The sequence below is a fragment of the Solanum tuberosum genome, unplaced genomic scaffold (genome assembly GCF_000226075.1).
Source record: "Solanum tuberosum cultivar DM 1-3 516 R44 unplaced genomic scaffold, SolTub_3.0 scf00042, whole genome shotgun sequence".
NCBI classification, from domain to species: Eukaryota; Viridiplantae; Streptophyta; class Magnoliopsida; order Solanales; family Solanaceae; genus Solanum; species Solanum tuberosum.
This window is the reverse complement of record NW_006238967.1, coordinates 829974-841568: the sequence shown is the minus strand read 5'-3', so window position 1 is coordinate 841568 and position 11595 is coordinate 829974. Positions and strand designations below refer to the sequence as shown.

General features: G+C 35.8%; 1 protein-coding gene across 3 annotated transcripts in view; it reads right to left on the bottom strand.

Annotated features, from left to right (window-relative positions):
- Nucleotides 1-292: 292 nt before the first annotated feature.
- The window catches only part of LOC102578727 (nucleolar complex protein 2 homolog), a 16287-nt gene continuing 4984 nt past the window's right edge, over nucleotides 293-11595 (bottom strand). Inside the window, exons 7-15 of one of the 3 annotated variants that reach the window (XM_015306834.1) lie at nucleotides 8024-8089; nucleotides 4169-4678; nucleotides 3051-3353; nucleotides 2634-2957; nucleotides 2332-2538; nucleotides 1371-1460; nucleotides 1185-1282; nucleotides 494-635; nucleotides 293-438 (exon numbers count right to left, since the gene is read on the bottom strand). In XM_015306834.1, the coding sequence (XP_015162320.1) occupies nucleotides 509-635; nucleotides 1185-1282; nucleotides 1371-1460; nucleotides 2332-2538; nucleotides 2634-2957; nucleotides 3051-3353; nucleotides 4169-4678; nucleotides 8024-8089 (1725 nt within the window). In that variant the 3' untranslated portion in view covers nucleotides 293-438; nucleotides 494-508. Of the gene's footprint in view, nucleotides 636-1184; nucleotides 1283-1370; nucleotides 1461-2331; nucleotides 2539-2633; nucleotides 2958-3050; nucleotides 3354-4168; nucleotides 4679-8023; nucleotides 8090-11595 lie in introns of all 3 variants that reach the window. The other 2 variants (XM_006343119.2, XM_015306835.1) reach the window with 2 other exon arrangements.

The following is an 11595-nucleotide window of genomic DNA, read 5'->3' as shown; positions in this document are numbered from 1 at the left end:
AAAGAGAGATATAATATATATATATATATATATATATATATATCAAATTTAAAATAATAAATATGAGAAAGGTATTGTTGAACCTTTTCACTTGAATCTAGGGATAAATTTTATTTTAAAAAGTACAAAATGTATAAAATAGATAATTTTTTTAGTTTCATAAAACTACAAAATAATTAAATAAAGGTGAGCCAAAAACAAAAAAATAATAGAAGAAAAAGAAAAAAAATGATTTAGTTATAGGGTATATTTTGTATACCTTTTCCAATTTGATTTAACTAGGAAAGACGAATTAAAAATAAAAATAAACCAATCAACAATTCAAGGACCTCAATAGGAGCAAAATCTTTTTTCTATTTTCTGTTTTGAAAAATAAGCAACAACAAAATTGATTTTTACCCAGCTAAAGAATATCATAACATGTTTACCCAGCTCAAAATTTCCAACCTGGTAGGGGCCAATTAGAAAATTATCAAAACCTATAGCAAACAAAAAAATGATACAACAATTATGCCTTCGGAGCTCGTCTTTTGACCCGCTTCTTTGCTCCATTAACAGTATCCAGATCCTTGTGGCCTGAAACGTTGATCAAACTGTCATCTCTTTTACGCTTTGATTTATCTCGCCTTGGCAAACTGCAGTAGAATTTACACAGTTAGTACACCACAAGTAGCACTGCAAAACATTCTTAGCTTAATGTAAAACTAAAACAATACATTGATGTTTGGAGTTGAAACAAAAAGTTACCATGAGCACAATCTATATCAAAACTACCACCCTTAGAATAATAATCGCAACTTGAGTCCAGATAACACTCAACTGCTGCTATATCTGGAACAAGATATGGTGGGCGACTCATTCACCCCATATAGTTATACCCCAGTTCACTAATAGAGTTGTCCACCCCCCACCCCCCTCCCCAACTGATAATGTTGTTCAAACTGCAAACTGCTTTATCCAAATATAGTTAATGACAAAGATATGTATAAGGGACTCCAGAGGAACCCCCGACAGAATATCTCACCCACATACCCAGGGGGAATCATTAAATATGAACCATACCCTGTAGCCATCCGTTGTTCCACAACATTATTATCAGTCCTCACAGTAAATAAACGACAAAAATCACCTACATATTAGACTACTAAAAGAAATTAAACCAAACTGCAGCAGTGTCACAGTACCTAATCTTTTCATTCTTATGTGAGCCCCTTAGAGCAGCCTTGTCAAGTACACTTCTGTAGTACTGAGAAAATGGAGAACTGAGACTGGACTTCTCAAACTGCAGGTTGAACATATATTTAAATTAAATAAATTATATTTCTCCAGTATGAAATATAGCTGTTACTAGTTGATAAGAAATGTGCTACCTGAAGGAATGTTTCAACAGATTGATGATCATTTGGTGAAAAGGCAACCTCATTTCTTTTCTTTTGCACAGAATCAACATTTTTCTCCACCTGCAGAGACAAAAGAAAGCGCTCAGAACGAGACAAGAAAAGCAACTGATGGTAAGAAGAAAAAATATTATTGAGAAATTTGATAGCTTGGATCTTGGTCTTGTCTTATTTACCGGTGTCAACTATTTAGCCAGTATACCTCGCCCATTCTAACTAGGAAAACTAAAAGAAGCCTCAAAGACGGCAGGGGTGGAATGTGAGGAAGAGAGAGATGTTAGGATAGAAACTGCTTCCGAACACATGAATATTAAATAGAAACAGGAACAAAAGGGATCCACAAACTAAACTGAATTGGCAAATCTGTCTAAGCTTTCTTTTCCTTCCTAGCCCAGATTATGAAAAGAAACATCTAACTATGAAATTCACAAACTGACTTATCAGACAAAGGAAAGGAACTCTATGATTTCCAAATCATCATCTCCCATGTACTTCAAGTCCTTGCAATTTAATACATGAGAATGACCGTGCACATTAACCATTTTATCTAAACAGGAATATTCTATTTTCATACTTATGTAAAGGACAACACAATGCTATCCTCCTCTATACTTGCACCGATAGTCCAACACCCATCATTTTAATCTACTTTTGAACCAAAGGAACCCTGTCAAGCAAATGTTGAATATGTATGATCTCAAACAAGTGCTCTAGTCAAATGATAGTAAGATGGTTGCATGCGATGCCTTTGAGCTTTAATTAAGTCCAACACATAATTGACCTTCAGCTGGGTACTTGGTACAAATCCTGTTTAAAGCTGCATCTCCAGCATATTTTTAATTTAACAATAACGGCATCCACCATGCATGTTTCTGGATGGAAATGCCTATACTAGGTAACTAACCATCAAAAACACCAAAGGTAAGTTGAGTACCTGCTCAATCAAATGTTTTACCGCACGGCATAGACTTTCCTTTGTCTTTGACTCATTAAACTTTTTCAGACGGATGAGTGGAACAGTTGCTAGCTCAGGGAAAGAAATGTGGTAGCTCCATTGTAAAAAGTGTGATGATAGTTGTTCAATTGCAGATGTAATGCATTCATCTTGGAACGTCTGAGACTTCAAGCAACTCTTTGGCAACTGCAGTATGTTAATTTGCAATTTAAAATGGTGACACAAATACATAGAGAAAACTCATTTGCAAGATTGTCAAGTTAATCCTAACATCAACCAACCTTTAGAACAGACTGAAAGAAGAGAGTAGGTCCAGGTTTTCCACGCCCTCCAACTGTTTTATATTCCAAAACATCCAACACAAATGAAGTAATAGGGATGAAAACTCCAGTAGAATTAGACAGATCATTAAGCCATTGAATGCAATTGAGTCGTAAAGGGAAATATCTCGGTCCAGGAAACAGGCGCACCACTCCATTTATAAGTTGAACCATAGTGAAGAAAAAGGCCTGAAGATCATAATCCCGTACATTGCGTGCTATAAAACCAACCCAGAGATTAATACAATTGGCGTACTCCCAACTGCAGATCCTTTGAAGAGCTTCCTGCACCACAAGATGATTAAAATTAGTCAAGAAGCTACTTTTAGCAACATTATTCCTACTTAATCATTAAAATCACAGGGCAATTTTAGTTACCTTTTTCTTTGTACGCAAACCCCACTGTAATACTTTTGCAAGCTGACGGACAGACACGGTGGCTTTAGACAATGATTTTTGAACATCTAGGGAGCACAAGTCAACTAAGGAATTTCTTAGGAACTGCAAATGTTTGTTATTGACAATATCTGTAGCTCTCGACTGAGCAAGATAAGCCACAAAAGCTTTTGCTAAGCAATTGTCAAAAAAATCAGTTGTAAATAGAGAGGCCACATCCAGTACGATCGAAAAAGATGCTGATGATAGCATCCCCCCACCTGTAGCCCATAAATGTATTGTCGTCTGTTTCAACATAAAGGTCAAGAATAAAGGAATCACCATATATTCAGCTACGTAAAAGCAGTATTAGCATCACAGACCAGGGAAGATTCACAATGTTAACATAACTTAAAATTGCAAATAATATGATGTTTTAATGTGGGGATTAGTTCTACAAGGTACGTCTTTAGTAGTAAAATAATTAGATATGCAACTCTCTAGAAAAACCACAATGGTAATGAATTGGGGTTCATGAAATAGTAATCTCTGAAAGTTCTCCATATTCCTGGTGGATTCGACCTCAACCTAGTTGGGTTGATCTTATTACATACGACCATGTTACATCGCGCATCAATTGTCAAAATAGGAGCTATGCTTCAATAAAATGCAATGCAGGCGTGCAATACTGATCCCAGAATATCAAATACGCATTTCAAGAATATACAACTTATATCGGCTCAATGTCCAGCTAGGACAATAATTATCACATGACATATTATAGGAATTCACTAAGAGGTAACAGCATATGCATGAAAAATACAGCTAACATATTGTTTATCTGATTCACAAAAGCATACATCATATATGGGAAAAACAGAAGCAAAAAAAAGTTTATAATAAAATAATACAGCAAAACTAGCAATTCCACTAGTACTACATTAGTAGCTTACCAGCAAGTGTATGGACTCGAGTAATGCATACATATGAGATCAAATTTTTAATTAAGAAAAAGTGCTTCAACAATTTTAATGGTCAATCTGGGATAGCATATGCATAAGATGTCATCAAATTGCATCTAGAAGACTCTTCATACAAATCAAGTTCTAAAGATAATGTACCTTAATGAGCCTCTGCAAGAGATATGGGAAAGCAGCAAAAAATGGTAAAGAATCCCTGAGCCGAGTCAAAGCGAAAGCCAGAATTTCTGAATCAGTAACCTGATCCAACAGAGATAATGTACTCCTCAAGTATGATTTGATGAGAGGCTTTACATTAACCCATTGTGGGGTATCCTTCAGTTCTAGTACTGCTTCTTTCTTGTAACTGGAGGATGATAGCCCCAAAAGTCCCCGAAGTATATTATCTGCTTCGGAAAGAACAGACATTACTAAGCTGCAGAATGTCTCAGCATTCTGAAACCTTAGGCCAATGGATTCAGCACCATAGTGGCATGCTGCTCGATAAGCATTTAATAAACAAACAAATGCTTCCTCCTTGTGCTCTTCTTTGATCAGTCGACACCAAGAACTAATGGCAGATACTGTCAAAACTCTTCCCTTGTTTTTACCTTGATTGTCTTCAGCCACCGAGTCCCTTCCATGATTACTCATCTCATCCTCATCTGAGAACTGCCACAAAGTTAATCAGAAGCAAAATACTTTGATATCTCAGAGTAATCAAGATACAATTATACAACTAGCTCTAAAGGGAAATCATGAGGTTTCCATTTTGCGATCCTATTAATAGAAAGACAAAACACATAAGAAGAAAGAGATATAAGGCCAGGCTATCCAAAATATGTGTCCGCAATTCAGCGCATGCCCAACAGATATTTTGGCGGAATACATTGACAGCCCTTAAACTTGACAGTAAATTAAATATAGACACGCAAAATAAGGCATGTTCAATTGAGCACCTGAACATATGATAAAGCATTCCTGTTAGACACTTCAGCTCAAATTATGAAAAAATAATTGTGCATGTTCTTAAGTGCCTACTACATAGATAACTCAACCACATAAAATATGTCACCACCTTTAATTATACACATCAGCCTCAATCGTAACAGGCGCGAGGTTTTATAGCTTATGAGGCTAATGCGTATAATTAAAAGAGGTGACATTTTTAAGTGGTTAGCTTATCTACATAATGGGCATTTGAGGCGTTAGAGAAAACGACAACACGTGCATAAATTTTCCTAATTTGAGCCAGAAATGTCTAATAGAAACATTTTATCATGTTCAAGTGTGAAATAGAAACAAGGCGTAATTCAAGTATCTAAATGAAATTTACTTGCAAGTTTAAGGGTTTGTCAATGTGTTCCACCTAAAAAATTTCACCAACAAATATGAATGACTATGTGACATACATGCCTGGAATATTGAGTGTTCAAAATTATCCAATTAATTTTTTAGGCAAAGAGGATCCATGAGTTCAGGGGAAGAAAGAAGATATCTTGTAATACTCTCTTTATTCTGATTGGTCTAAGCTTATCCAAGCACACATTAAGTTTGAAGTTGGTACTGCATAACATTTTAAAGCAAGCGAACCCAAAGGTAGATTGTACAGCCAGTTATTACTTATTATGAATTTTGAGATGGTATATAACGAAAGCAATAACACCAATAGTTACTACTCAACACCAAGTTAGTTGGCGTGAGTTATAAGAATCCTCAAAAAAAAATTGGATGACTATGTGACATACATGCCTGGAATATTGAGTGTTCAAAATTATCCAATTAATTTTTTTAGGCAAAGAGGGTCCATGAGTTCAGGGGAAGAAAGAAGATATCTTGTAATACTCTCTTTATTCTGATTGGTCTAAGCTTATCCAAGCACACATTAAGTTTGAAGTTGGTACTGCATAACATTTTAAAGCAAGCGAACCCAAAGGTAGATTGTACAGCCAGTTATTACTTATTATGAATTTTGAGATGGTATATAACGAAAGCAATTACACCAATAGTTACTACTCAACACCAAGTTAGTTGGCGTGAGTTATAAGAATCCTCAAAAAAAAATTGGATGACTATGTGACATACATGCCTGGAATATTGAGTGTTCAAAATTATCCAATTAATTTTTTTAGGCAAAGAGGGTCCATGAGTTCAGGGGAAGAAAGAAGATATCTTGTAATACTCTCTTTATTCTGATTGGTCTAAGCTTATCCAAGCACACATTAAGTTTGAAGTTGGTACTGCATAACATTTTAAAGCAAGCGAACCCAAAGGTAGATTGTACAGCCAGTTATTACTTATTATGAATTTTGAGATGGTATATAACGAAAGCAATTACACCAATAGTTACTACTCAACACCAAGTTATTTGGCGTGAGTTATAAGAATCTTCAAAAACCCCATCAATCAAAAGTAGGAATAATAAACTTGAACTTATCATCCCACTCATTTGTAAGTAATAATCCGTCTAGTCAATATGTTCTTCTTGGATCATTCCCTTAGACACCAGTAAATTTACCCCCATGTAAAGGAGAGTTCTAATTCCAAATCCTCAATAAGACTTTAGAAGTCCCTAATAACCATGGATTGTCTATCGTGTACATTTCTTCCTTCTTCATATCTTCTTACATTAAGATCACCTCCTATTCCTCAAGGCTAATCCCAATTGCATTTCAGTACTGAAAGCTCTAGCTGCAAGTTCCCTCCTATTCCTCTAGTTGGGCCATATACTTCCATGAATGTTGAAGTACAACTCACTATTTTGTTGGATAACACTGAAACTATCCAGCAATGAAACTGAATGTACACCCTAAATAGTCTCCTTAAAAGGCCTAATCCCTTTTGTACCAATAACATTACAATTCCTCCATTGTTCCCTTCTTACTGCAAAAAGGCTATGTCAATCAACCTATTTCGCCAAATACTACGCTCCAAATGAAGACCCGAATAATCTGTTTTAAGTCAAACAATAGGTGTTGGTTCTCCATCTACGTGTCAGTAACATTTTAGCCCTATCACCTATGTCTTTTGCATACCACTCAACCCCTGAATATTCCGACTGATGCTCTTGTTTAGATAAACAAGAAGCCTAAATTGCCTCTTATCATCTCTATCGCCGTAACCTACATTAAATTCTGATTTCTATCATTTTCTATATCCCTTAAATCATGAGCTGCTAGGACATTCGGAAGCAGCAAATATTATCTCTTCTTTCAAATAATGTTTTTGCATTGCCGTCAAAAGCATTAAAACTTGCCTCCAGTCAAATAGTAATTTTCAAGATATTCTTCATAATGCAATCAGAAGTTCCCATCGGCCCTCACTTTTGGAAAATCATAACACTTGCATGTTATTCCAATGTTTAAAAACCAACCGAACTATTTAAGTATTATTTATTCTTTTGAAAATGAAACTATTTAATATATTCATCCACCATCAATATTAATAGAAAGTCAAATTAACATCTTAAACTGCAAGTCAAATCAAGGGTGTATGCTCGATTTTGTACAAGCAGTCTCGACATTTAAAAAAATCAGCAATCAAGTAACTGTACCAAAATCATTCTAACAAACACGTTAATCGAGGTAGATCCTTGCTTTAAATATGATGAGTTCAACCTTTTTAACATTTTATTACTGAAATTATGTTCACATTCCATTCCAAAGCAAAACGGTAAAAACAAATCTAAAACCAATACTTAATAGGACCAATCTCAAAGAATATCTATAAAATTTACTTTTATTTCACTAAAAAGAATTATTAACCTTTATTAGCTTGTTGGAAGTTAGGAAAGTGAGTGTAGAGAACAGCATAGACATTTTTGAAATATCACTAAAAAGTTCTGTTTTCCCCTAAATTTCACGAATTTTAAGGCTTCTCCCTGAGGTCGACATGAACAGATTCGATCCGAAATATGAGCTAGACCATGAACACTTCACTATTGGAAGACAACATTCACTACCAACCAATAAAACTTGCAAACAATAGTTTAAAGGTAAACATCTTGAAATCACTTACCACTACTCCATTTTGCATTGCTTCAATGTCCTTGTGCTTTTCTAAAAACTTAGAGAAACTTGGATCCTGAAAAAATTCAAAGGACAATGAACAACTTAGATGTGTAAGAGCTTTTCACCCTTTATATCAACAAATAAGTGCTGTACAACCTCTATGGCTCTATCCTTCAACAAATATAAGAAACGGAGTTCAGCCAGCAATCAAGTAGAAGGAACTCATACTACATGTACAATGCCCTCCAAAGCACATTACTGGAAAAACATGAAGCTACATTTTTTCAGGGAAAAGAATAGTACTATTGATATATCATAAAGTTTGTGCTAGGGTATATTACAAAAAAAAATACGAGAAAAGCCTTGTACCATCTATTGTAAGCTATCTATACCCATAACAAGGTTTCCACGTCATTTACAAAATCCATCTTGACCCAACTACAACAATATACCCAATATAATCCCACAAGTGGGGTCTAGGGAGGGTGGGGTGTAAGTAGACCTTATCCCTACCTTTGTGGGGTAGAGAGGTTGTTTCCAATAAACCCTGGGCTCAAAGAAGAAATTTTGAAACAGGTTACAAAAAAAGTATGACAACATAACAGCACGATATAAAGCAAATGAAACATCAGATAGTATAACACATTGAAGAATAAGGAACTATGTGATTACTTGATAATACTACTAATAAGGAGAAGAGGGAAGGGAGGAGGCTAGTTCCCTGCCTCTCCCACATATAGGTGGAATTGTATTCCATCTATTCTTCAAAGACCCTTTCACATATTTCATGCTCCAACAATCTAGTCAATTTGTGGTTGATTTTGGCATCACTCAGTTCATGCCCAAAATACTGTAAAACATTTCATATCTGTGTTGCAACAAAACAATGTAAAAATAGAGGGTTGATTGACTTTGTGTTGTTATTACACATACATATAACGTTTGTTACACAACAGGTATCCCCTCCTTTGCAGATTATCTTGATTCTTGGGTAAGACATGCTTCTCTTGACTTCCATATTTGTTTCCAAGGGTTCAAAAAAGGAAACAGGGAACTCCTAGTTCGAACTTGGTAGCAAGATTTCGTAATGAAAAAGCCTATCTACATTTGTCTTCCATATCATTCTAATGTTACGAGACCTGATTCAGTTAACCCATTTATAATTAATTCCCATTGTTGTAACATGTTAAGCAAACATCCTGAATATACATAGTCATAGGCTATCTCAATATCAAGTTTACATAGTAACCCAGGTCTTTTATCCCTTATATACTTTTTGAGACAAGGGTAACTTTGTATCCATAAAAAATTCATCATCCAAGAGATGATTGGAAACTTTCATCCAACGGGGTGATGTGCACACCCTCAAAAAGATATACAAAATTACAAGTTTCCTGTAAAATCAACTATTTCTATGATTTCCCCTACCAATTCTTGTTTACACCAAAAAAACAAAAGACTTGAGCATTTCATTTTGATCTTCTAAAAACTTTCTTTTTGTCCTTCAAAACATCTATCATTCCTTTCTTTCTATAGAGTCCACCATTTACAGGCTGGTATAGTCTTCCACCAGTCTTCCTTTCTCCCTCTGTTGCCAATTCCTATTGAGCTGCTAAGGAGCTCCTTGGTTGTCTTTGGCATCACTCAGCTAACCCCTAATATACACAAAAACATATTCCACAGATTTGAGGCTGCTTTACAGTGAAAAACAGATGGACTTCCATGTTGGAGGTCTCAAGTTCGAAACCCCTTGCCAGCGAAAGAAAGGGGTTTGCCTTCTGGGTCAAGCTCGTCGCATCGGGCTTGCCTAGTGCGGGTTACCTCTCCTATGTGGTTTGCGAGCTATTGCATAGGAGCAGGGGTTTTACCCTGTGCGCACCCAAAGGATGGCGATTGCGGGTTTCCCTTGTCGTCAAAAAAAATAAACAGATGGTTATTTACCTCTGTTTTCTGCTCATACATAAAACACCTTGAACAAAACTGCATACCCTTTTTTTTTAATGACTAGCCAAGTAAAATATGAAACTTTCAATGGGCTTCTAGTCTTCCACACTTGTTTCCAAGGCCAATTATCTGACAATGATTGATTGACATTCATCTTCCAATAGCAAAATTTAACTATGAACACTCCTTTGCTATGCAATCTCCAAATTGGTTTGTCCTTTCTTTGAGATATATTGGATGAGGTATTTAGCACCTTCAGTAACCTGACCATATCTTCAATTTCCCAGTCATTCAAAGCCCTCCTAAACACTAAGTTACACCCTTGTTGGCTCCATACTTGGGCAATAGTAGCAGATCTTCAAAGACTCAAAGTATAGAGGTGTGGAAATAAGCTCATCAGGTTATCATCCTCACTCCAAATTTCATTCCAAAAATCTATTTTCAGGCCATTATGAGAAAAATATTATTGAATTGGTGTCATGTCTACATTATTACATCGAAATCCTATTTATAGACACTAGAATACAATTCTTTACCAAGTAGGATACTATTTACTATTCCTATTCCTATTTGTACTCCTATTCTTATTCTAAATAGGATGGTGTAAACCTATTCCTATTCTAATAGGATTGTATAAACATATTCCTATTCTAACACTCCCCCTCAAGCTAGTGCATACAATTCATGTACCTAGCTTGTTACGTATGTAATTAATACAAGAACCAATGAGGAGCTTGGTGAGATATCTGCAAGTTGATCAGTCGACTTCACAAAATTGATAGTCAATCTCAATGTGCTTGTCTTCTCATTAAATACTGGATTTGATGCATAATGTCAGTCAATCTCAATGTGCTTAATCTTCTCATGATATTGAATCTGATGCATAATGCCGATAAAACACAGAGTGATAAAATCACAGTGTTGAACTTTCCAAGCCAAACTTGCAAAGATTGTTTCAGACCATAGAGTGACTCACATAATCGACATACAAGGCTACTAAACTCCGCCTGAGCAACAAAGTGCTCAAAATCTAGTATAAAGTATATGGATTGTGTTGGAATCAATAGATGAGTCGATATTAAACAAGAAAGTCACCAAAAAATTGGTCGGAACAGTTTAGAAGGTTGTGATTGGTCCAAAGGGCGGGTCACAGACGGATTTCTCGGTTATCAAAAAAAAAATTGGTCGGAACATGCTCATACGCCAGAGTATTAGATTTGATGGCTGGAAGTGCTCACAATCTAAGAAATAAAATTATATGGGTAGGGTTGGAATGATGACACGACCCAACAAAAATAGAAATTATATAGGATAGTTCGAATTGATGGAACGACCCCATTGAAAAAGAGAAATAATATGGGTAGGGTCGGAATGATGGCACGACCCTACTGAAAAAGAGAAATTATACGGGTAGGGTTGGAATGATGGCACAACCCATCACCGGAAAGACGAATGGAACTATGCAAATCAAATCTGAGGAGTCACCGAAAAGACACACGGTGCTATGCCAACTCAGATATGAGAAAGTAGTTCAAAAAAATCCACGGTACTACGCAAATTAAATATGAAAAGTAGTCCGGAGAGATGAACGGTGCTACGCAAATCAAATATGCAAAAAAAAGGTAGTCACCGGAA